The sequence below is a fragment of the Chlamydotis macqueenii genome, chromosome 3, assembly GCF_036417535.1.
Source record: "Chlamydotis macqueenii isolate bChlMac1 chromosome 3, bChlMac1.mat, whole genome shotgun sequence".
In the NCBI taxonomy this organism is placed as follows: Eukaryota; Metazoa; Chordata; class Aves; order Otidiformes; family Otididae; genus Chlamydotis; species Chlamydotis macqueenii.
Genome location: NC_141558.1, coordinates 59418262 through 59445822, shown reverse-complemented (window position 1 = coordinate 59445822; position 27561 = coordinate 59418262). Strand labels below are relative to the sequence as shown.

General features: G+C 36.5%; 1 protein-coding gene across 4 annotated transcripts in view; it reads right to left on the bottom strand.

The window, feature by feature from the left end:
* Positions 1-27561, bottom strand: part of LAMA2 (laminin subunit alpha 2) — a 364351-nt gene that overhangs the window by 22333 nt on the left and 314457 nt on the right. For all 4 annotated transcript variants that reach the window (XM_086743476.1, XM_086743477.1, XM_086743478.1 and 1 more), the window contains exons 45-53: positions 26474-26617; positions 25444-25577; positions 19381-19540; positions 14360-14484; positions 12089-12251; positions 9399-9543; positions 7361-7499; positions 3318-3438; positions 854-1072 (exon numbers count right to left, since the gene is read on the bottom strand). In XM_086743476.1, coding sequence (XP_086599602.1) covers positions 854-1072; positions 3318-3438; positions 7361-7499; positions 9399-9543; positions 12089-12251; positions 14360-14484; positions 19381-19540; positions 25444-25577; positions 26474-26617 — 1350 coding nt within the window. The remainder of the gene's footprint in view (positions 1-853; positions 1073-3317; positions 3439-7360; positions 7500-9398; positions 9544-12088; positions 12252-14359; positions 14485-19380; positions 19541-25443; positions 25578-26473; positions 26618-27561) is intronic.

The following is a 27561-nucleotide window of genomic DNA, read 5'->3' as shown; positions in this document are numbered from 1 at the left end:
TGCAGGTGAGCCATTATAACGCACTGTCCCTGGAGCGTGTTCTTCCAGGTCAGTGAGAGTTCTCTTCCAAAACAGACAGGAAGAAGAATAATGAAATATAATTTCCTAGAAGTCCTGAACAAAGAAAGCATCAAAATATCCTGTTCATGTCTGTTGTAGTACATCTATCTGTGAAGTTTTTCATTAATCAAGATTTGAATAATTTCTGACAGCGACCACACTTTTACCAGTTAGTCACTTGGACTCTGCAGGTATTTTCTCTGAACACAATGACTCTATCCTCCTCTTCAGAAAGGATTTATACTGCAGATTTTTATTTTATGGGAGAGAAGGAGAGGTTGGAGCACTCATATCCCACAGCAGTGACTCCAAACAAGGGGCACATCTTGCACCGCTTTTAGCAGCTTTTTTTTTGTTGTTTTTTTTTTGTCTCAGGGGAAACAGAATGATCTTCACTTATGTCTGTATGAACAGGATGAGAGATGTTTTCAAGCATTAATAGTGCATAAGTAGTCCTCAGAATGAGTGAACAACAGTATTCTCTAATATTTAGGTTTGATTAAAAAAAACAATATGGAAGCATCTACATGATAGAAAAACAAATCTGTTGTTTAGTAACAAGTAGTGGATGCTTTACTGTAAATTTAAAGAGAAACAGTTATTCCAATGCAAAAAAAAAAAATATCTGAGCCTCTCTCAGATTCTCCATCAGATAAATAATTAGAAATCATTTATTCCCAACCACTGAATTTTAACTTAAGTATAAACATACGACAGTGTCTTGAAACAAACCAAGTGGCAGCAGTTCAGTAAAATTGTAGGTTTTCTTTATCTTTTGCTAGGTTCCTTGTACCTGTCCCGTCTGTCTGCGCTTTCTGCTCAGAGGGGCAGCTTTCCTTCCGGTGTACCCACGCTTTCTCCTGGGGGGGACAACTGTGCCACTTGTGCCAAACAAGATGATCCCAGACTCATTTCTGGTGCTGAAAGAGAGGTTGATTTCTGTGCCCACATCAAAGGAGACAGCCTGCAGTTCCACAAAGCCTGGCTTGGGGAAACTGACTGTATAAATGTTCTGTAGGAAGAAGAGGACAGGGAAGTTCATTAGTAGGATTAAAAGCAAGAGTATGAACATGCAGAAAGATTTCTTAACTAAAATAATTAACTATGTAAATATAACTGGTGTGAAGAGATGGAAAGTAATAATAAACACTAAGCAATTTACTTCTCAAATTGTTGTGCAAGCACTAATTTACCTGTTTACATCTGGCATCGTTAAAGTATTTCTGGAATCGTGTCTTGCAGGAAGGCAAAGTTCCAGTCTTATTTCAGTATAGCCTCTTGGATTAAAAATAACTGCTCAGAGGTGGGTTTTTTTTTATATAAATGTTCTCCATTGAGTTAATACAGTGGGATTTTGCTTTTAAATCAATACAATAGATAACAACAGCCAATATGAACATAAACTAGATTCTATTATTTGTCAGACATGCCCAGAAAATACTTTTCATTAATCAGTTATTACTGCTTCATCATTATTGCTGCACTAAGCACCACTGCTTTCTTGATGACTCGGGCTCATAAATGAAGCACTCATTGCACATGGCCCAACTCTTTGGACATTGGTAGTCATTAACACAATTTAAAGAGTAGAATCTGTCATTAAATAATATATCAGTGCATACTCCTGAAGATTTTCTGTAATTACTGCCAATTCATGCATTCGTCCAGCTGCGGAAGACCAGTCTATAGAAACAGTGACTTTTTCTAAACTAACACACTATTTTTTCAGTACAGTAGAATTATTTTCAGGTCTAGCAATAATAGATTATGGCAGATAAAATAATTGCTGATGATGTTCACCTTTCTCTGAAATTTGAGGGTATTTAAATAATTGAGTGTATACCCAGTCTTTATCTTTTGCTTTTACTTCACTTTTTAATTATCCCACATATCTCGTTTTGTACAACTAGAGTATTTTATTTAATTCCCCAATAAAATGGTTAATCCAATTAGATTTCATATTCTGAAACCTCAAGTGAAAAACTCAGTATTTTCTAAGATTCATAGCAACAAAAGAAAATTAATAAAACTATCTTTCTTTCCTATTCAGGAAAGAATCTACAATAAAAGAAAACAAATACGAACTTCTTTAGAAAATTTTTGCTGAAATAAAATTTCTAAGATTTAAAAGCATCTGAGCTATCTAGTTGCTTACAGTTTAGCTTTATGACAAACTTGAAAACTTAAAAATGGCCATCTCATAACAGATTCATTTAGTCTAATACCCTGTCTGAGAATCCTATTGTTGCGTGCTTTTTGTTCTGATGAAGGCAAGTACAAGTGATAAACACAGCAAAAGAGAGTCCTCATCTTTATTTTGGCCTGGCCAAGTTCCAATCACTGTTCAAAGGAAATTTTTCATGTTTTGTAGAAAAATGTTGGGAGAGTATCAAGTTAACAACAACTTATTTGGATTTACTGTAGTGGCATCTGATATAGAACTCTAGATCATACATTTGCTTGCAAAGCTATCTTAACTAGCATACATTTCCAGGGAGGAAACACAAACTATTTATTGAGACAAATGTCACTGGAAACACTTTTTTATCTATGAAGACTCTTTGTTTCTGTGGAAAATTACTATATTATCTCCCAAACTTAGAACCGGATTCCTTGAATTCTGTATGCATTGAAAGCCTTTAACTAGAAGCAGCAACAATTTAAAATAAATAGACTTGAGGTATATTTAAAGTTAAAATAATGACAGCAATTTTGCACATTCTTAGTGATCAGTAAGATATGCGCTTTCCAGCTGAGTGCTAGCTCGTAACAGTAAGTGTTCTACAGCTCCTATCCTAAAGGTGATTTTGTTTCAGTTACCCCCCAATATACTGTGATTTTTCAAAGTGTCTCAGGTTTTCTGTAGTGACTGATTTTAACAATTTTTTAAAAAATAATTTAAAACTTTGGATTTATGTGCATAATTTTTTTAAAGGTTTTTGCAATATTATCTGTGCCTAATTCTATCTTCATTAATGTAAGTAATTCCCATTTTAGTAAGTCAAAACAAAGCTAGACCATTGCTAAGTATTTCAGAAAATCCTGCCCAAGAAGTTAGGATCTGGAAAACTGGTCTACGTGTTGCTCACACTCATTAATCTTTCTTTCTCTTAAATATAACAACTGTTCTGATTTTCAGGTTAGATCCCTATGTGTGTCTGAATATGCCTTAAAAAATTAATATGTTGTGCTATAAAATCAGAAACCAGAAAACATTTATACCCATTAAGACCAAAATTAATAGAAGTCAGACTAACCTCTAGTGTGCATCCTTTGGTTAGACCAACAAAGTCAGGACTACTCAATATATTATATGGTGTCCTTGAAATTTCAATCTCTTTCAGGCAACCGGTGTATTTCTTTAAGTTCACTTCAGGCCTAAAAAAAATTTAGAAGTACAATGCGTTTTCAAAAATAGAGTTTAGAGAGAACACAGTCAGCCAGACACACACAGACATGCACTTTCAGATGCACAAATGCTTGATTTTTTTTTTTTCTAAATACATACATACACTCAAATGAATATATCTTGCCTTCTACCGCCTATCAGCACATATTGCACTCTGCTTGCATCACTCAAAGGTGGTGTTTGGTGTTTTTTTCTTTTTTACAGGAGTATTGTCACCTTTGGTGTTTAGATGCAGTGAGCTATGAAATAAATAAGCAGTTGCTCCTTAGGCAAAGCAGAAAGATGCAAGCTAGGAAATCATAACAATAAGGAGAGATCTTAACTGGAAGACAGACGTTTCATTCATCTTTTTGCATGCTAGATCTTAACGAAATAGGAACTTTAGCTACATAGAAACATTTTGGATAAAATCTTTGCCAAAGACTGAAAAAAATGTTCTTTTTTTTTTTATGCTTTAGGTATTGTTTACATTCAGGTGGACTGACATTTGTTTTCTATGTATTTCATATTAGCGGTATCTTTCCTATGAAAACTGCTGCATATTTTCTTATGACACATCAATACATTTGACTTTCTCAGGCAGTTACAGAAAACAAAACATTTGGGTTTCTTACAGAACCTAATTATGCATCCAAGACGGGAAAATATTGTAATAGAATTGCAAGGTTCCATGGTTTGGCTCATGAGCTGGTTGACAGAAGAAATGAGAAAACCCATGAAAGTAACACAAAAGCTATCATGCCTGAATGCAAAAGTATGATATCCCAGGCCTGGGAACACCAAAGGGAGACCATAACTGCTGGCAACATCTGAACCAGGCTTGCAAGAAGAAAAGCCTTACACCTTTCAGAAAAAAAGTTGCCATTCATACTATGGAGAGTAAATCCAAAAAGAAAAAAGGACTAGTTAATTCACTCATAATATAACCCATGAGTGTTTACTAGAATAGCTGAATAACATGAACAGCTCCAAGAAAGAAAAATGAATTTGGAAAATAAATAAGGAGTTAAAACTCTGGGGAGAAAAGTTCCCAAACACTTCAACTCCCTGGAAGGAAAGAAAATATTTTAAAGAATATTAATTACAAAATCAAACCAGTTTGCACAGATTCTATTCAGCTGCATGTTTTGGTACAGAAAGCCATTCTTTGCATTATAGCCATCCTAGCAAGCGTGGTGTATTCTCTGGAAATTAGCATCCTCTATGTAAGTTAAAGTAAGCATGTGGTTTACTTAAATAATCCATATTCTGCTTTATTTACAGTCATGTAGTTATGGTCATCTTTAATTTTTGATTTTTTATTTCCTAGCTCTTCCTCAGTTCCGTTACAGACTCATCTTCCCAGCAGCAGAACAGTTTTGTTGTGCCATTGTCAGCAGTGTCCATAGCCTCCTGTCTTTGCCATCCAGAAACCATTCATGTTCCTGCCCTGTCCAGTTAAACTGCCCTCATGCTGTCCTGTTACAAGCAGTTGCTGTTATCTTACGATTCCCAACCTGCATGAACTCTACGTCCTTGCAAACACTAAACAGTTGCTTGATGTTTTCTTAAGACTTCCTTTTTCCCTTGTTCCCTTTCCAAAGCATACAAAACAAGGTTCAAGTTTATTCAGATCTTGCAGAAATTCTTTGGTGGTTTTTTTTTGTTTGTTTGTTTGTTTTGTTTTTGTTGGTTTGGTTTGGTTTTTTGGTGGTTTTTTTTTGTTTGTTTTTTTTTCCCCCTCCCCCCCCTCCCCAAACTAGGGCATCAGTTTCAAGGGAACACAAGCAAAGATTTCTGGAGCTTGGGAGGAAATAATCTTTCTCAGGATCAGGGGAGTGCTTCCATACCCTCCTCAGCAACTGCTTCACTGCCGTGGAGCACAGAGCTCCTTGCCTGACCCGGGATGCCACGTTGCTCTTACAGCCTGGAGGCCAGAACCAACCTCGGCAATACAGCTTGCCCTAGCTCCGCTTTCGAGGCATTCCAGCATCACAAACAAACACAGCTGTAAAGTAAGCAGCTGTGTGAAGAAAATAAAAGCTGTTCGTGTAGGTGTGCGCACAGCATGTAAGATGACAGTGTTAAGCACATGGGAGCAGCTTTGCTTGTTGCAGCAGGAATAACTCGCTGAATTAACAGCCTTAGTGTAACAGCTGGTAAAAATACTGCCCACACGCTGCTTCTGCCTTGCCGCCTGTGCTTTCAAGCCGCACTTACTGGACACATGCAAATCATGCAAGTAATCTGATTATTTTTACCTTGCTTTCATACTAGGGTGAGGGAGAAAGAAAAAAAAATTAATTGTAGCAAATGATACTTATTAGCAAGGTTCAAAATATTTCACACTGAAGCAGATACACATAATTTACAAACAATACATAATGGAGGGTGAGATTCTATATACACAATCAGGCTGTAATAATTAACAGCTACGTTAAAATGTAAGATATCAGAGAGCTTTTATAATTCGTTGCTATCTTGGTCATGAGTAAAAGCAAACCATGTAAAAGAATTTGGCAGAACTGACATGACCTGGTAATTCCAAAGTCACGGGTACCTCAGCATCTATTGTTTGCAGTAGCTCAGCTCTGCCCTAATCCCCCTTTCACTATTTTTGATTCTAATTTACCATAACATTCATCCTGCCCCAGTGACTGATGAATCATAGCTGTAGGCAAAATGGTTACTACAGGTCCAAGTAGCTGCGGTACACCGATTTTGTAAAGCAACCACAAAGGACTTGCTGGAAGATAATTGCTCTAGACATTTTGTTATGCACTGGTGTGACTTCACAATTACATAATACAGTGTTATATTTCATGAGTAAAATAGATCTCAGATCTTTTTATTGCTGGGTGATTTGACATCAGAGGTCAGTTATTAATTCAATAAAGTAACAAATACATCCATTCTTTCAGTTGCAGAACAGCCTGAGGACTAATCACAACAGTTCCTTGTGCACAAGACCCCTTCGAGGCTGTCATTATGCCACATAGCTAAAGCTGACATAGATTAATGGGCTTGTTTCTGCATTGCTCATCTGTTCACTGCAGCGCAGAATTCTCTTGTTCTTGTCATTCCAAAACTGCTGAATATTCATTTAAATCTTAAGTAAGCTTTTTTGGTCTATTTAAAACCACATAATACAATCACTAAATTCAAGTATTTGTTATCCCATTTCTTTAGTTTATTAAAACTTAAGTTAAAGTTTATCAAAACCATTATGCAGTATTTTAAAAATAAATATTGGGAATTTTATTTGCACAAGAAATTCAGTATCAGGCTTCTGAAGAGAAAAGGTTGCCATATTTCATTCCACTTACATTAAATTTATCAAGAGTATTGTATCATATACTTCAATTCCAGAATACAGGAGTAATTTAATCTAAGGAATCCAGGAAACTTATGTCTACAAATAATTTTAAATGATATCTAACCACAATTTTTATATGTACTGAAAGTATCCTGACCCTGATTATACAAAAACATGTACACTCATTTAACAGTAATCTCATGAGGAGTAAACTGTAGCTCAATTTTTCTACTCATGCAGAAGGTAAATAATTGTGCTTAATTTTGTGGAGGTATGGAGCCATTTCTGTAAGTTTGAAGTCACAAATTCAATTCATCTAATTAAAAAAAATACTTAAAAAGTAAGCTACATCATGGTTCTTGTACAGCATCAGAAAGATGGACTGCACCATTACTGCTATTTCCATTGTATTTGTGTAATGTGAGCTGCATTGAAATATACAGCATATGCAAATAAAGTGCAGGTCTGCTGTGGCAATATAGGGTATGGTGGGAACTCACCATTCACTTACTGCAAGTAAACTTGAGAAACAGATACAGAGAAAAGGATAACACTGCATTTACCAAAGGTAAAGAAATTTGTTTGAGCCACGTTACCTTAGATTTCTCAGGGTTGGTAATCCCCCAAAATATATTTTCTCATGCCCTTTTAAGTTGAGCCCAAAGTGGCTGCCTGTAGAAGTTGTTGCTATGGTCTCCTCCTCATTGGTGTCTATGTCAACAATTGATATGTTGGCTGGAAGAGATTTGAGATTAGTTTGAAAATATTAGACAGGAACAATGATGTCTTAATGTAAGAAACCAACAGAGAAGTATTTGGAGGGTTAGCAGGTGAGGGGAGAGTCAAGGAAGGTTGTATTGTGCAATCGACACTGGATTTCCAAATTGTCAATTATGGGCAGGGGAAGGGACTCGCACTTTCCTCTGTTTCCATAACAACCTGAAAAGCTATAGCAATTCTGTATGCTTTATTTTTATACATTCTCTAAATCTGCTTCAATTTGGTATTTTCTTTGTGTCAATGCAATTTGGAGCTAACGCTTCAGGACAAATTCAAGACAGAAGGGACCATTTTACATCTAATTTGTGATTTCAGTCCAAAGGTTGCCACTTGAGTATGATTTTTTAGTGTAAAAAATTTGTTAAGCATTGTCATTATGTGCCTTAGAGATTAGCGATCAGTCACTCTAAACCATTTTCAACCCAAAGCAGTCAGTTGCTGTCATGTCTGATCTCAATTTGGAGTCAGTGATGCTCTGTATAAAACCATCCTATTTAAATGCTTGTCCCATGTATATTTTTAATGTATGGATTAATACAGAATACTAGGTCCAATGAGAGAGACATGAAAAGTGCCGAGCAGCCCCCGAGGAAGAAGGGAATATTCTGCCATAGGGATGCAAAGAAAGAGTTATTTCCTTCTTCTCTCCTTCTTTACTTCTTTTCTTTTTTTTTTCTTCAGACAGTTATATCCAAGAGATTGCTTATAACCTACATCTCACCCCACCCCTCTCCATCTACATATCTTAGGAATGAAGTGAACCTTTATTTTAATTTAAAAAGTGTCCAGCCTGATTTCTGGTTAAAGATGAAATAGATTGAGTTTGGAGATGAAAGAACCATCAGCCTCTTAGGAGGTTTCAAGGGGAGGACTGGCTAGAAGAGGCAATGTATAATCCATGGAGAGGAAGGAGTGATGGGAGGACAGGAGGAAGAGTGTTCTTTTATAGAAGCTCTTGCCACGGGTGAGTCTCTTGTAGCAGCAGATGACTAAACAAATGCCTTAAAAGAGATAAGGAATGTGCAAAACTTGAAACCAAACGACTGTTTTCAGGACCGAAAGAGAATCGAATGGGGGGTAGACTTTCCTGCTGTACCTTACTGTAAATAGACTAATCTTCCTTTCATTTCTATTCTTCTATCTTCTTTATAAACATATGATATGTTTGAATTGAATGAATAAATTACAATTATGTGAAGTTGTATTTTATCTTAATACCTCCTGAGTTAAGAATGAACTAAGATTACTGTCTCGCAACAAGGCATTCCTCCTCTAAAGGTGCAGCAAATCTACAAGTGAGAGCTCTGAGTTATTTTCGCCAGTGTCCCAGCTCCCAGGTTTACTTCAGCCAAACGACGAAGAGAGTGGGTCTGTGTTTGAGACGCGAAGGTCAGGGAGAGAGCTGGCACTGCAGAGGGCAGAGGAGGAAGAGTGTGTTCAGGGGAATGAAGCCATTGCTCTTCTAAGCGCTTTGGGATATGCTGAGCACGATAGGGACTGTACAGCGTGAAAGCTATTGTTGTCCTAACAAAAATCACATAGGTTTGCTTTATGATTTTGAACGTTAGGGAACTGATGAAAAAGCGTCTTTTTTCCCCACTCAGAAACATTTCAGAATGTAATTTATGCAACTGTAAAGCAGAACTATGCCTGAAAATTAAGCTACCTGTTCATAAAAAGCCTGTTTGACAGTGCAATCACTCACACACAACTCAACACACCTGTAACCTAAGCAAAAGAAGTTGCTAAATCACTAGGACTTTATAATTCCAACCGTTTTGCACATCATCTTCCGCATGATTAGATGGTTAGCTGTACTGCATAGGTAACTGTGAATGTGGAACAGGAACTCACCTTGTTTTTGAATTCTTGACAGGGTGAAAGATTTCCATTTGCCATCATTATGATTTTGGTTGCTGGTAACAGAAGCTGTACCTGAACCCAGATCGTAGCTGACTTTTATACGCCCAGCACTGAGTTCTACACTCATGAAATCCTTCTGTTAATGAAAGGGATCAGATACATGAATTATGACTCTTGTTCATTTTGGTAAGAGGCATATATCATTATAAAAAAACATTTTCTTTTCCCTGGTGGCAATACACAATTTTTTTCAAGCTTTTAAAAAAAGTCTGCTTAGGTGTTTACCGCCCAGAGTTGTAATGTGCAAACATCTGCTGCTAACAAGTTCTTTTTTCCCCTTTTCTTCTCCTTTGGATTGCTACCTTAGTTGGAATTTTGCTAACAACTTAACTGGAATTTTGCTGGGATGCGTGTACTTTTATTTTCTTAGATTGAAGACAGAAATACACATTATAATTACCTGAAACTAGTGCTCAGCTTTGAGTCTGTACTACAGTTACTGTATTTTCTACATATCTCTGCTAGATTTAAACTTGCAAAGTAGAAAACAAGAATAGTAAAGCTGGTAAAATGGGTTCATTTTACCAGGGTTTCCAAAGAGTAATCTTTACTGATGGAGCAACAGACAGCTATAAACTATTTTTTTCATCAACCCCTGACACCAATATCTAAGCAGTAACTGCAGATGGCTGACTGGAGCAATAGCATACCTTGCTGTATCTACAGAAAAAGAGCTGGCAGGATACAAAGTGGAAAAGAAATGCCCAGGGAACTGGATAGCATTGAAAGGCATTAAACAAGCAATGGTGGAACTATGACCCAGACATGAATGTACCAGAGAAATTTTAAGTTTAATGATCATTTTACTTATGCCCACCTGTGCTCAGATCTAGGAGGAATGAAAATATTTTACCATGTGCTGAATACTTATGCAAAACTGTGATAATAATGTTATGTATATGAGCATAAATTTATATTAAGAAGAAAAGAGTAAAATTTAACAAACTCAGTGTTCTAGATGATTATGCATGTCTATCCATGCATCGCTAAAAAGAGCATCCTCAAAGTTTTTATACAGTGGGACAGTATCTTAAGAGACAAATTGTAGCAGGGACCAGCTGCCTTCCAGCTGCTAGTGTTTTTCAGAAGTTCAGGAAATGTTTTTTATAGAAAACTACATAAATTAGTAATAATTATACAAAATAATCTAAAATAATTACATTAATTATACTTTCAATATTCAATTATAAAAATTAATTAGAAAAACTATATAAGTACTTCTTTATCATAATAAAAAATTATATTTTCCTATAGTCAGTCAGGAGGAGCACTCTCCTCCTTGGTAATTCCAGCAATTCTGATTATTTTTCCCAAAATACAGGAATCTGAAATAAGACACAGTTTTTGTAAAATAGTGAGTGCTCAGTAATTCTTCAACATGTCAGTGAGAACTGCTTTACATAATTTCTGGCCTATATGAAAAGGCTAAGTGTCATAGTTTAGCCCTGCTCAGGACCAAGATACACAGTCTCTCATTCACTCCCCCCACCCTCCAGTGGGACAGGAAGGAGAACTGGTAAAGAAAAGACGGCAAAACTCATGGGTTGAGGTTAGGGAAAAAAAAAGTTTAAGAGGACAACAGAAAAAAGAAAAGAAAACAGAGATGGAAAACAAAAAAAACCCAATAACAGAAAATACTTAAGCACATAATTTACAGTCCAATAGCTCACAGTGGATTCTGATGCCCAGCTCCCTCCCAAGTATCAGAAACCTCCCCTCAGCACCATCCCCACTGTACACACTGAACATGGTGTTACAGGGTTTGGAAGAGCCCTTGGGCCAATTTGGGTAAACTGTACCAGCTGTTGGCTAATCAGTAACCTATCCCAGCAGTGTTCCTCAGCCACAGGTGCCACCAGCTCCAGTTCCTCTCCCAGCTCAGGTGAAAATTAACTCTGTCCTCGCCAGAACCAGGACACCAAGGAAAGGACTCTGTTCCCAATCAGGCATGCAAATCAATTTGGATCAGAGATGCTGAAGCTGAGTTACTCCTGAATCATATGAGGACCTGATCAGATGTCTTTATAAATAACTTCTCCCTGTTGTCCACACACATTTGATAGTGTATGTGAAAAAAAAACCTTGAACAACTTTATAACTAATGTTTCTATTCTTTATTTTAGCTGTAAAAGGTACCATTTGTAGACCTTGTGAAAACGTTATCACCATCACATCCAGTTTATTGCACCATTCAGTTCCTCTTTAATGTCACTCACATTAAACACAAACGTTTTCTTTGTATCAGTAGGATATCTATCCACGACTTTTCCCATATTGACCCTGCTCTCACACTATAGTATTTTAAAGTATGAACGTGCAACCACAACTGGCAATGTTTGCACATGTAAACATTTGGAAGAAATGAAAATTAATTGTTTCGGAAAAGCTGGAATTCCCCTCAGTCTAACATAATGCTCCTTAGTCAGTAAACACTACGTAGTCAACTTCCACACAGTAACATCATCTTCACTTGGACAGCAGTGAAGCATCATACCAGGCAACAGCACACCAGGATAGTGCTACATTGAATTACTATTTGTGTTCATAATATGATGAATCCAGCCACTGTAAAGATGTCATGAAACCTGTAAGGAGTGTGGAGGTTAGCTGGTTTTTCTCACCAAGTCGTCAGTAGCAAGATACATCAGCAGGGCGTTCGATGAGAAAGTCCTGAATTTGAACATGACTGTAGAAATATTGGGGTTCCAGCGGATCGGGCGGCTCACCATGGCGTAGCTGTCACCATCAAACTGGACCGTCCCTTCACCATCTGCCACCTGTGGGCTGAAAAGGGGCAATTCCAATCAGTTTCCTTTGCTGTGTGTGGTTAAAAAAAAAAGAAGTGGGGGGGAAAGAGGAGTGAGGGAATGCCTCTTGGGAGTCTTCTTGAACTTGGCTTAATTTTGTATCAAACCCCTGTTCTGACAAGTGATGCTGCAAGGTCTGCTCACCAACTGTCCAACACTGGCCGTCCAACACAAAAGCATCTCTAGGAGGAAGATGGAAGTGGAACCTGTCGCATATACCTCAGTCTGTAATGACTCATTTTGCAATCCTCAGTGTAAAACAGGATTATGTACTCTTTCATCTTCCAATAAATCTTGGTTTTGTTATTGTTAGTGATTTTACAACTTCTGGAGGGTCCCAGACTGAAAACCTTGGAAACTGATTCTCTCTGTTTACCCACAAATTACAAACACCACAAGAGCAGAAGTACCAGTCCCTCCACAGTTTTTGGCATTCCTGTCATTATAGAACAGAAAAGGTCAGGCTTTGAGATTGTTTGATATGAATTTTATGATAGACTTTTGTCCATTTCTGACACACATTTCAGATAGCTGCAAGACAGCAAACTTTCAGTTTAATAACAAACATAATTAATTTTGAACAAGGGACCCACATGTGAAACACTGGCTAGGAACATGTTTCCCATTTATCTTGGTACATGCAGAAGGATCTTGAATGCAGTCCTTTTGCCCTCCATAGCTACTTTTAACAGTTAAGTTTTTGCAAATAGATTTTGTCTTCTTGGTACTTGAACAATGGGTTAAGATCAAAGGGAACTTTTAATGCAGTTTTCTACAAATCTCAAGTCTACTATTCTTTATTTAATCTCCCTCCCAAGCACCCCCACTCCAAGCAAGCAACTCTACTCTACACTATTATTCTACACTAATGAATGAGAAAATTAAATTTAGGCAGAGATGCACATAAAGGTTTAGGCATTTCCACTAGGACTTGCTTGGAACTGAAATGTATATATGCATCATCATGCCCCTTAAATTTCCACTTAAGTCTCAAGGGCCTACATTTGTAGTCAAGGAAATCCTCTGGTACTCCCAAAACTGCTTCTGTTCAATTGTTTTTGTTTTCAAAGGGCTAAACCTTAGCAGGTTGTCAAACTACCAGCCTAGTTTGAAAACTAGCCTACTCTTAACTTCCCTAGCTAGATCTACAATTATTTTACCTAACACAGCATGAGCTCTATACCATATACTGACACTAGGAACTCCCTAAAAAAAACCCAGGAGCATCTAAAATGACAGTGCTGCTTCCATGCAGTGGGTCACTGTGAAAGTCATAAACTATCAACAAGGTTGTAAGAGGTCCAGAGTCTGTCTTCTTTCCATGATAATGCCTAGGACTGTGCTGTAGTATCAGGTGGTGCCTCTGCATAAGGGCCCTCAGCTTTTGAAGCTGAGACATGGCACAGGAAAGTGCTGGACATTAGTTTGGTGGGAAAGAGGAATGAAGATGGGTCACAGCTCTCTAAGGATGAGGATGCATCTGGAAAGGAACTAACTTACGCTGTTTTAAAATTCCTGAAGAGAGGTTTGAGCCTACATATGTGAATGCTGGTCCTGCCTGGATGGGCCATTTACCCTATCCGGAACCACAGGTCACTGACAGGGACAGGATATCCCATTCCCTTTTGAGAAAGGAAACAACGTTCTCTTGTGGGGGTCTCTGCTCACTACATTGGTGGCTGTGAAAGCCACCTTGAGGCACCTGACCCCTCCCATGATGCATGAGAGCTGCAGGCACTCACACCACAGCTGTGCATGAGCCAGACTCAGTCCCACTATGGATCTCCCCTTCTCTCACGTTTGACTAATCCTGGTTACTGGGTAGCAGGAGTAACAGCACTGTTACACTGTCTTAATTCTGCTAAAGCACCAACCACATTTACAACCCAGATTGGGTGCTTCCACTCTTGGCATAATTGCAACCTAACTTCATGTTTCCTACAACTCTCAGCACTGCATACAGACCACAGTTGTCTACTGGAACTTGATGGCTGCTGTGGAAATTCCTGCTGCTTACCACAGAATGGAGTGTCACTGCAGACAGGTTCCCAAAGAAGCATGAGAAACAGTCAGTACTTTACCTACCTGACGGCACATCCTTTGCAGTCACCTTCGATATCCCTGAAATTCCACAGTCCTATGGGCTTGCTGTCTAGAAAGGTTTCACCCATGCAGCCAGTGAAGGTGGTGACCCTTACAGCATCTGACTTCTGCAACAGAAAATGCAAACCCCATTAGAATTCAGTCCAAAGTGATCTACTGTGTTTGAAAACATAACTGGTATGAAAATCACAAATACCAGAAGATGCTTCTTATTTTTTTAAATATCAACAGTAATATTTAATCTGAAAGCCCTCCTATAGAACAACTGATCAGCAAAAATGAGAGCTAAACTATCAGTCAGGATGGAAAAGTTCATATGCATTTGAGATTCTGGGGAAAGCCTCGGCAGAATGACTGCTGGAGAACGAGGAGCTGCCCCACCTTCTACATCACCATCAGCTTTCCTGGCTATTCAGAGAGCTACTTGCTCTCCCTTGCTCAAGATCTGTCTGAGTTTTTGTTTAAGACTTCATAGAAAGGACTGTGAGGAATCCTGCCCACAATACAATAAGTAAAATGTTTCTGTGGTACTTAATGCTCAAAATCTGGAAATTGAGCAGATCATCCAAGCTGAATGACCAACTGTGAACTCAACTAGCTATACCTGAAAGTTCATGCTGAATTATGGATGCAGAAAAAAAAGTGCATACAGCAAAGCAATTAAAACTCATATCCCATCAAGACTCATCAAGCTAGGGTCACAAACATGGGGGTAAAGCTCATTAGATCGTAACATGGTACCATGATCAAGGTAGTAATATTTGACAGTACACAGAGTACTCAGCTCAAAATTATCCTTCTAAAAATACCAAGTTTCATTTAAATTTCACTTCATCAATATGAGCTGATTGAAAATCTATATACTTAGCTATTTGAAATAGACAAGCACCTGCTGTTTTCCATACAGCAATTACAAATATTAAGATCTTGCAAGAGAATATGGAGAAGTGCAACTTGAAAATATTCAAGGAAAAGTATGACTCAAAAGACTTAATGTGCTGGTGATATTTCCCAGGGTAATTGGGAAGGTTTTAATTAGAAACAAGTATGAACTTAATGTCACTTCTGAGAAATTCATGACATCTAAGTATCATAGTCTTCCACTCAAGTCAGATGAAAGATGTTTTTAAAAACTGAAAATGAGCCTTCTTTTTGGATACACTGTAAAGATGCATGCAAAAATGTATATGGACAAAATCCTAGGACAAATCTAAAGCACTTCAAACCTCAATAATATGAAAAAGCAGATTTCTGAGACAAAGATTTTAAAAATATCAGTGACCTTGATAAATGTCCAAAGAGCTTCATGGGTTTAGAAAGAACCTCAGTTAAGGTCTTCATTTTGTGAGCCTAACCACTGTACCACATGATGACAAAAATCCCCAGAAAAGTAAAGTTATCATTCATCTTTTAATTCACAGGCTGTGCCTGAACAGAGCAAGTCTGACAGTGTTTATAATCCTGAATTGCAAATATACCAGCGATACCAAATTTAAAATACATTGTCTTCCTACCTCTACCCTTGTCTTTGTTTACTGGAGAAAAAACCAAAACACCAGTATGGTTTTCCTGAATAAGATGAAAAAAAATGGAGAATTCTCCAGAAAATATCAGGAAAATGTTTATCGAGGTTGAAAATGGCTGTTCTGGCATCAGACTTGTGCAGCATCCATAATACCTGTTCCAGCTCAGCTTTGTACCTCATACTTGATCCTAGAACTGCATTACATGCTGAATTGTGCTCACTATCCACCTCTGCCCCACTGTACCTAACTAAAGGAAAAATCCAAACAAACCATTCAGGAAAGGGTTCAGATTCAAATGTTACTTTCTACCAGGTCCCTTCATTTACCCTAGAATACTTTTCCCTCTAGAGATTCTGCTAAATTTCTAACTTTTTCCTCAATATACACTTCATGAAATTTAATTGTTAAGTAATTCTTCTTGGCTAAGTATTATTCAAATACTGTTACTATTTAAATATCAAGTAGATAACCCAAATAAATACTACTATTAATAAACATGAAGTAAAAGTAGTAGATATAATATTAAATATTTTAAAATTCAAACTAGTTTTTCTTCTTACAGTGCAGTTTAAGCGAGATGACCATTCTTAGGAGTGGTGACATCTTCTGCTGGAGTGACAGGTATCAGCTTTGGGGCTGTTTACTCAAATAGTACATATGATCTCTCTTTACACCTTTGCCTTACTTTTTCTACCATCAAACTGTAATACTTAGAACTCTTTATTTAACAATAAAATATTTATAACACTTAAACCTAGAGATGACATCAAGTAAAACATATTTTTATTAGTCTAATGTGACAGCTTTGGTGTGGAAATTAGGACTAGGCACAAGACTATGCTGTGGCACAGAACAGCTGTTGCTGAATTTCTGTATCATCTTTGATCCTCTGGATTTTTAATGTAAACACAAGATTTTTTTTCGAAGTAAAATTCAGGTGAAAGCTCTGGTCTGGGAGGTTTGATGTTCTAGAGTTGTGCAAATATAAATGGTATTACTACGTTTCAGTACTTGCCCCGTTTGTCTTCCGATAACTCAAAAGTGAAAACTAAAATAAAATTAAAAGCAGGTTTGGGTTTAGGCTGGCATTTGTTGTTGAAGTTTCACAACTGCTTCAGGGGATCACCCAAAGACAATAAGCTAAAAACCACTTGACCTCACATTTTCTAGGGTCTCAACTGAATCAAATAAATTTAAATATTGTATAAATCAGACTTTCAAATGCTTTTCTAAATGCAGAATGAGGAAATCACTTGTTTAATCAAAATTCTGGCACCTATGATTATTACCTGAGCCAGTCTACCTTCTTGAGCCTGCAGTCAGACTCTGACGGTTAAGAAAGTTAAGGTGGGTAGACGCATAGGCACCCTATAGCCTCTAGGGACTGGTGTGTTTGGGCCTTTGGTCATTGTAACTACACAGCACTGCAAGCACCAAATAGTCCTGATTCGGCTGAGCAGAGTGTTTATTCCACTGGGTTATTATGGCAAGTAAAAAACAGGATAAAATGCCAATTCAATTATATTTGTTACTGGTGAAAACAACAATAAAAATTAAAATTTGTCCAGCAAAGCAAAAATCCAAGAATGAAAGAAAGCTGAGAAGTAAAATAGGTGTGGGAGGTAAAGCACATCTCCCTGGTTTATTTCCATTCCCTTTGAAAAAGTAGATCAAAAGGACAGAGTACAGAAAGTTAGTGAGGCCATTTTGGTTTCGTAAGGGTCACTAATCTCTGCAGTACAGAGCCACTTTTAGCAACTGATGATTCATTAATTTTAGAAATATGTTTTGAGGGTTCTTGTCTAGACCTAACAGAAGAAAGCAAACACTTTTAGTTGCCTCTAGATAGAAAGCTGGAAAGCAGAGAGCAAACCAGAACCCCTGTTTAAGGCTGTAAGGAGAAAATAGAAAATGTGACAAAAAGGCTGTATTTTCTATTATGTAATTCTCCAAGAAATTCTTCAATTGACTTCCTTGCCTATTTCCTATATGAAATCAAATTACATAAAAGAAAATACGTGGCAGTTATTAACCCCCTTAAGCTCAACAAGAAACATAAAGATTCATTGCGTCTGTAGAACTTGAAAATGGTTGTGATTTTTTGTGGATCTATTTCAGATAAAACAGAGAGAGTAGATCTGAGTTCTACTAATATGGACTGATTTGCAATTTCCTAAGCCAAAATCTCATGAATTATTTTTCCTGTTCTTGTGAGTGCTTGTCTCAAATATATCTCAGTTAAGGTAGCTGGTAGTTGTGCAAGTCTGCTCAGAATTGCTTTTTTTTTTTCCTGTGTGCAGAGGCTGTGATCAAGTTCTAAAATGAAATTATCTGACTGTGCTCCAGAACAGATAGATATCTTTGAAGCTAAAGATGGACAAGACACTGATTTCAAGCAAGTGGAATCTACATTCTCTATTCCTCTTGTATCCTCTAATTTTGTCTTTCTCTCTCTTGAAATGTACATCCGTTCTATTCTGTGTAAGAAAGGAATATGTCTATTTACATATTCCAAAACCAGGAGCATCTAGAAAACTGAACTTTCTAAAAACTAGAAAGTTGGACCATAAAAAGCTGTGCTATTTCAACATTTGAGGACAAATACAAATTTTAGGGGAAAAAAAAAGTTCTTTGAGTTTGGGAAAGTCTAAATGTTAGCTTTTTTTTTTGCTAAATGAGGATTTTTTTTCTTCGTAACGTTAACATTTAAAAAAATCAAAATATTGATCAGGAACAAAATAGTTGATTAAAATTGTTTTGTAACGAACTGGAAAAAATATGCTAATTAGTACTTATTGAAGAACATATTTTGTTGAAAGATTTCCATCTGTTCTATTTGGCATAAATAATCTATTTATTCCCATTAAGTTAAGCAATGTAGAAGCAGTCACCAGAAAAATGAACAGGCAAAAACAAGAGAAGCAGATCAGGGATCTGATGTGGGCCACAGTTAAAAAGAGCGGTAGTACAGGGGGGAAACAGGAACAAAAATGAAGAAAATAAATCAGAAAAATGAAAAGTAGATTGAAAAGCAGGAAGCAATACTGTGGACACATGACAAAGAAAAAACCCCTGAATGTTACATACATTTTTAGGAGACCAGGAATGTATGGAAACAGAAATGAGTTCCTGTCACTATGGTACTGAAAGCCTGCTGGGGCAGCGGTATATCCAAGGCAAAGCATCCAGCTACCCAGCACAAATAAGTTGTTTGGGGTAAATGCTGCACCAAGTCAGCCAGCCACCAGGCTCCTGATTAGAAGTTCACAGCATGGGCAGAGAAACTTCAGGTCTGTGCACCTACATGTCTACGGAAATCCCAATAATTTTTAAAGAGTGCAGGTGTACTATTTGCTACTAAAGCACCTACTACAATGATTCAGGCATATTAAAGTTTACCATTTCTACTGTAAGCAATAACAAAAAATTGTCCACATAAATAGCCAGTTAATAAACTCACACCAGACAAGACATTACCTTTATTTTTTCAGTTAAACCACCAACAAACAGCATAGCATTAGCATCTACATCCAGAATGGTATATCCAGGTGGAGAGACAGCACTGAATGTGGCTGGCACAATGCTGGCTTTAGGACCATCCAGAGCTCGCACTGATATTGTGCCATTTTTCCCAGTCCTAGAGATTTTAACAAAATAATTTAAGGATACAGTGTCAGTTGTTAAACCAAACATAGAAAAAGATTATTTTAGATGTCATCTTTTCATAGAAGCATGTATTACTGATTTGATTATGTTTCATTTTGATACAAATGAATATACAGTTATGTCTGTAAGTTAAAGACATGATCACAGAACCAGTTTTTCTTCTCACCTCAATGTCCTTTTTGAACAAAATTCACTATAGAGATGAAGTGGAACTTTCATTGACTAAAACAAAGAAGTTGCATTTTTTATATTATTATGATGAAATTAATGTTAAGTAATTGTTTCTTGACGTAACAAATAATGCAGGCAAGGTTCCAAATTAAATTTCTGAATTTCATAAGGTTTATTAGATTATATTTGAACTGAAATGAACAATCATGTGATAAAGTACTTCAATTTCCTTCACTGTTTCACTCCTTCACAGAGTTTGCATTTTCTGCAGCGGAGCTCTCTTGTTGCTTATGAAATACGCACAAACCCCATTATGTTTAAGGATGTTACCTCATTGTCCTCTGCACCGTATCAAATATTGATGGTAACAACAAGAAGAACAACAAAAGAATTTGCCATTTGTAATAGTTTCTGGAGTAGTTTGTTTTCTACTCCTTAGGTTATATTAATGTAATAACTGGCATGGAAAGAGTTTGCTGACATATTTTTACAATAGAAGGAACAGAATGTGGAGAGAGATGATTCCTCCTAGTCTTTCAGGTATACAGAAAGGTATTTCAAAGGAACCTTGAATCATTTTGAATCCTTTGCAATAATTTGCTTAACATTACTTTAGCTTACAGCAGTATGGACAGTAGCTTTCCATAGAAAGCTTACTACTTACCTAATGGAAGTAAACTATCAGGCATTTATAGTCACACCATAAATTAGTGTTTCATCCTAGATAGATGGACCAAAATCAACACACACAATTTCTTACAGGGCCATAATATGATTGTAGAAATAAGTACGGAGTGTAATCCAAATCCTGTCATGTGCAAACGAAGTATCTAGTATGCTCAGAAATGTGGTAGAGGAGCGGCTGGGAGATGAGGTAGGCAGAAAGAGATCACATACTGTGGATTTATGGATAACTTCGGACATTGCTGTATTTTTAATAGGATGCTGGATTTCCCATGACCATTGTCATGTTACTTTGGAAATCCCTAACATGGATGTCTGATCTTGCAATTATAACTAGTGCTGAAACACTCAGCACGGATACCGATATTACATGGAAATTTTCTAATTTATATGTTTGATACTTAATGCAGAAATATACAATTTTAAATAAAACTTACTTTATTTTTCCATAATGGTTCATAAAGAGTGTATACCTATCAAGGGTGATTGCCTGTTTTTTAGATTACATGTGATATTTCACTGGCTACTTGATTAGACTCTAAAAATTACTCAGTGCCTGTTCTCAGACTAGACAAAACAGATTTTTCTCAGAAGACAGATTTTATGTCTATATTTGTGAAAAAGGTTTCTAGCGAAAAGAAGGAAGTCAACTAAATAGAGGTGATAAAATTCACCAAAAATTTCCACATTTGGCTTTTCTAGATGGAAAGTTGAATACTCATCCTATCAAGGTACTGTCAAGTCACAGCCAGAAAATTAAAAAAAAACAAAACCAAACACCTTTGATTTTCTAAAGTCCTGAACTTTGCTGCATGCAAAGATGAAATATTCCTTTTTGTCTAATTAGGAAAAAAAAAAAGATTGGCTTGGGGTATTGAAGTAACAAGCAAACTAAAAGTTAAAAGCATACCTTTCAGAAAGAACTGTCATTTCTGTTAAATAAAGCTTTACTTGAAGAACTTACATTCAGAGCACAGCAAGGCATAACTTCGGCTACTGAATAAGCTAAATGAAGAGATTGCTATTCTGTACTTACAGAATTCCTGGATTCAGAAAGTTTACTGGATCAGGGCTCTAGAGTGGAAAGATCTTATGAGAATATGCATTTTATTTCTGAAAAACACTCTTCTGAAAATCCTTTGGCTCAGAACCTATTGGCTCCTCAAAAAGAAAGAGTTGACATTTTTCTTATGAAATAACATAGAATTGGAAAAAAGCCACTTAAATGAAAAAAAAAATTAGTTGACACATTTCAGTTTTGATAAATTTCTCCTAAACTGTGTATCAGGGTTGCAAAGTAATGTTGAGTGTTTCCAGTCAATAGGGAATACTTTTGTAGATCTATGCTATTTTGCCTGCTTTGTAGTCAGGGATCTCAAGCCTTTCAACGTGAAAAATAAATATCTGCAAGAAAACCCCTGGACCTCTTCGATTATCTACCCATACTTTGATCTGGCAGCTCTGGAAACCACATGGATAGGTTTCCACTCAAGTTTCCTAGAGAATCTCCTAAGTGACATCTGGGGTATGTGAACATGTACTTGCTCCCAATCATTTCAGTGGGCTAAAGCCATCCACATTATTCTAAATGATATTTTAAATTTTCCTTTTAATGACAATATTTTACCTTTAATTCCAAAATCAACTGAATGGTAATTTCTATGCAGCATAAATTACAAATTTTTACCTTATTTTTTTCAAAAGGTTTATTAATGTGAAGCCCTTTAAAGGATAAAAGTTCTCAATGTAGCAATTGTTGAAAGACTAACAGTTACTAAAGACTTTTCTTTAAACTGCTAAAGTTTGATGCTCTCTGAAAGAAAGTCATTGGCACTTTCAATATATATTGCGCTGAAATCAGGATTCTAGTTTAAAAACATCCGAGTGCAATAATGCAGAAGTCACCAAGCAGACTGACACTTTTTAGGGTGTCTAATATGTCAGAAATAGCACGGATGTCTCTCATCTTCAAACAGACTGAAATATTAACAATGAAGTCTCTTCCATAAATAATTCTCTCTTATTTAGAGAGGACAATTGAGCTTGAAGAAAGAACTTGACTAACTTGACAGCTAAAAGACATTGCTATCTTGTGCATGACAAGTCATCAGGTTAGAAGATACTGTTCTAGTGATAGTCAGTTCTGCAAAATTCGTGGATTACAGAAGATGTACTAGCACTGTGTGGCTCATCATCCGAAGAATTTACATAATGCCATGCATGCAGGGTTTGCTCTTTAGAAGATGCGTGATGTAAATGAGATTACTTTTGCACATCATCACCATTAGATTACAAAATACCATGTAGAAACCCCTACTCCTTGACCTCTTGAGAGCACACAAAAAAATCTTTGTTGGAAAGTATGGCTTACATTTGCCACAGTGGTTTAAGACTGAATTCTTGCAGAGCTAGGCCGGATGTGCCTACAGTGAAATTGTGATTCAAGCGTCCTTTGTCCTCAAAGGAAGGGCGCTGCTTAAACTCTGTAATTAACAATTAAAACAATGGTAATACTTAAATCACACAATTAAAATTACAACTAATCAGGTCCTGCTCCTAAGTGAGGCCTGCTGAAGTCAAATGACATTGTTTCACTGATCTAGCCAGCCTCATCCATTTGACTGTTTGACAAAATTGACATAGTATGCATGTTGCAAACCTGCTTTAAATCATTTTTTTTACACACTGTTATGCCAGATTTTTCTTTGTTAATTGATACTTTGATTGATTGCAGTTCTTGATGCCAATGAGATTTGTCTCTGTAAGCAGGTAAGTAGCTCTGTGACTGACATTGGTTAAACCCCTGTTCCATCGAAGTACAGGGAATCCCTATAGGAATTTGTATAGGAAAAAAGAAATTTTACTTCAATTCCATAAAAAAAAAATAAAATATTTCCATGATAACCTCTGCATATACAATAAAATGCAAAATATTAGAATGCTTTAAACTAAAAGGTGATGAAAATTAAAAGTGTCCCTGGAAGACAGATGCAGTAATCATCTATTTGGTCATAACACACCGGAAATTTTTGGTGCAGACATTAACAGAACTGAACATCTATGATCATTACTCAACAGCCAGTTTTCTCATATTTAGACTTCACTCAGTACGCTGAGTGACCTTGAGAATTTCACAACCTCTGTGCCACCACATCTTCTCTTTTTAAGGCCCTTTGGGATCCTTTATTAAGAACTGCTTTCAACCTTTAAACCTTCCATATAATTATTATTTTGTGTCAATGTTTGTCAACACTGAAATCAACGGCAAAATTCAGCATGGCCAGAATTTAATCTTGTCCCCATTCTAAGTGGATGCCCTGCTCCAGTTCCTCAGGCAGCTCTGTCAGGTTGCTGAAAAAGACTGTGGCTGGAACTGAGCAGAAATTTGGAGAAAAAAAAGTGAGGGAATTAAACTCTCAAATAGCTTATGAAGGGAGTCAGAGGAGAGTTATCAAATGGACTAAAATGTTCAAAGTTGAAGAATCTTCAGCAGGGTATGTGATTTATGAAGTCTGCTTTAAGAATGCAAAATCAGTCCAAATTCTTAATCTTAATCCCACAAATCCAACTAATGTTTCTGCAATATAATTCTCCCAGACACTGCTCTGTACTTCAGATTTGTGCATCTGTAATTGTTCTAAATTGCTGATCCAGTAGTTTGTTCAAAACTAATGGCATCCTCACCCTGTATATCCAGAACAACCAGCTTAATAGGCAATGTGCTTTTGTAGGATGTGTGAATTTTTATACTATGTCCTGGCTCTACATTCTGCTGAAGCAGCTTTCTTGTAAATTAAAGTCTGGCATTACTGTGTCATGAAGCTGTTTTAGTATGCATAATATGAACTGGTGAAGATTTCAACAATTCATATCATACCCCAGTCTGCATTTTCCTAGCAATAAGGTTTCATTAAGCCAGCTTCTGGAGATGGTACCATAATTTTATTTAACTATCTGCTTTGAATGGCTGATTTCTGAGATTTCATTAAATTATTTAAACTGGCTGCTGTTTCCTCCTCTGAGAGCTATGGATGTAACTGGAATTAGAGTGCTTTGTTTTCTTTCTCCTTCTTTCTCTGATTTTCTGACTATATTATCGCTTCTATGTTTAATACTATGTGAAATTAACTGTAATGATGCAGGAGGAATTACTCAGCTTTATATCAAATTGCAATATAGACCATGTTATCTAAATTACTAAGATCTGTTCAGAAGTAGAAAATAAAAGATATAAAGTTATGTAATCCTTATGCTGTAATTACTACACCATATGTCATGTGTTTGCTATTTGAATGGAAAATACAAGCTTCAACTAACAAATGTGAAATCTGAATCTTAAGGTATCTTTCTAAAGTTCAAAAGCATTCAACAGCTGATCTCCAATTACAAAGTATAGTCTAACTTTTCAGAATATTTCAACCTTGAGCTTTCATAAACTGTAACTTTTCAGATATCTCCAGTTTGAAGAGACACTGTGCCTATGGAGTAAGAATAAAGATACTGGTGTGTGACAGTCTATTCATTTGCAGTACTGTATCAAGACCAAAAATTCAGAAAATCCGCTCCTCTTTGAAATTCAAGGAGAAAAGAATAGTAGTTATCTGTTTGAGCGTTAAAAGCTAACTGATTTTAAAGGGAAGCTAGTTGAAGAAGAGAATTGATAGAGTGATAGGTAAACAGAAGGGAATATAAGCAGTCATAGATTGTTGATGCTAGAGGGGAAATATGTGACTAAAATAAATTATTGACACAGAAAAATTCACATTTCAATAGTCATTGTAATCTATACACTTTTGGTACTACTAAATGTAGGTTCAAAAGCTTTCATTAAACCAGAATAGAATTTCTCATATTTAGGACATCATCCTTTTTAAAAGAGTTGATGTTTCAAATGTAGCAAACATTTTCACATAAACCTGAGGTATGCCAACTTGAGGACAGTGGATTAGAAGCAGAACTTGTTAAATTTAGCCATTTTTTCTTTAGGAATAAAATATTGGAATTGAAACATATACTTGCCTAGAGGCTTCAATCCGGTACCAAAACCCATCATCAATGGTCAGATCTGGATACTCTACCCGTCCAACACCAGATCCCACATCCCACAGGAAGCTCACCTTGCCTTTGCGCATCTCTATGGCCAAGAAGTCAGTCTACATATGAAATATGAAAACAGAAGCAATCTCATACTTTAATTAAAGAAAGTTTTCTAGAATTCTTCACATTTCAGAAGGTCTGATGAGGCATCAGAAACCCATATATAGACAGCAAAGTATGAACACTAATTCTCACAGTGATCTTAAATGAGATTTCTTTTTCCTGCTTTCAATGGCTCAAACAAGGAATCTTAAGCCAAAGATGGCAAATGACTTCTGTCAGTGAGATGCAGTAAATGGCTGCTAGACTTACAGAAATGTTAATATTGCAGCCCTCAAAAGAAGGAGTTAACTCAGAGAAAGGATGTTTGTAAAACATCCATGGGATGGCAGAAAGATGTCAGGATTCTAGGCTAACACATGACGCCATTTAGCCTGTTAATTTTGTATTAGGTAAATAAAGTACATAGTTCAAAATGTTAGAATACTTTTCCCATTTACTGAATTATTATTGATTATTCTACAAGTCTGTCTGCTATAGGGCTCATGGGAAACGGAATCATTTATTGGAATGGCAGTCTTGACTTAAAGTTACAATAAATAGGAGCTTTGACAGATGAAACATGATTAGCTACTTCATGGAAAACCCACAGTCAACCCCAAAATTACCCTGGTTGCACTGTGAATTTTAAAGGTCTAAGGTAGTCCATGTACAAGTCTCTCATTTCATATGTGGTTAAAATAAAAAAACATTTAAAAATATTTGCTGGTCGTATTTTAGAAGTCCGTATATTAATACCAAAGACAGTAAATGTCTAGATTATCTTAAGCCCTCTACTACTGCTTTGAAGCCTCTAGAAGGAAAAAAAAAAAAGCCTTTTTCATCTTCTGTATTTGTCAGTAGTCAGATCTGATTGAGCAACCCTGACATGAAAAGCAGGAGACAGACTTACAAACTTGGCACTTCCAAGGTAAAAAAGCAGATTGTCAGCAACTACAGTCTTCACATTGAGAATGATGGTGTTGTATGTTCCCTTCTTTATTTCTGGTCTGTATGTGCGAATACAATTTCCTCCGGAGGACACGGACACTTTGATCTTCAAAAAAAGCACAGCAGAAAGAATTCAGTTTACTGCTTATTATCCCAGAATTAACTTTAGATGTTTCCAAACTATTATAAGAATATTACACTTTTTTTTTTTTCTTCCTTCACATTTCTGTGTTAAATGTACCAGGCAGTAGCTTGGATATGCACAGGAGGTAGAAATGGATTTTTCTTTCTCGGATTGTTTATTTAAAGGCAAAAAAAAAAGCTCTATTGGGCATTCAGATTTGAAAGGACGAACTGTATGGATTAAAAATACCTAGAAGATACACTGGTCTAATGCAAGCAGCAGTGCAATTCTAGCAGCAGATTGCCTATAAGTAGAATGAAAAGCCAGGAAAATAAGCAGCACTCCTGAAGGGATCACAACATATTGCTATCAGCTATACAGGATGATCTATTTTTTCCTTGCAATATCTTTGATTATACCAATTTAAGACACCTTTTAACAACTATTTTTAAACCAACAGTTTTGTCTATCATTGCTTTTACATAGCCCCTAATGGAGTTTCATTTTCATAGCTGAGTGACATATGCATTTTGATATGTGTGCTAATTTCCTCAGGCTCTGGGCGTAGATAAAAACAATATACTGTTTGCTTTTATAAAGCCAGCATAGACATAATGACAGTACAATGGTATTTCAATTCCAGCTAGGCATGTTTTTTTTCATTAGAGCAGATGTATCTAATGGTATCTCCTTATGCATAGTGCAAACTTTGTCAAAAAGGAGATCCATTATATGACCAAACTTGCAATTTCCCTGTCTCAGAAATGCTGAGCAGTTAAGTAATTCAAAGCCTTCAGATAAGAAGATGAATGTAACAAAACCATATAATCACTGTAGCCTGTCTTACCATTGTGGGCAAATTTCATTGAGTATATGGGATACATTTCTTTTCCAAGATTCTATTATTCTTTGGTTTGTTTTTTTTT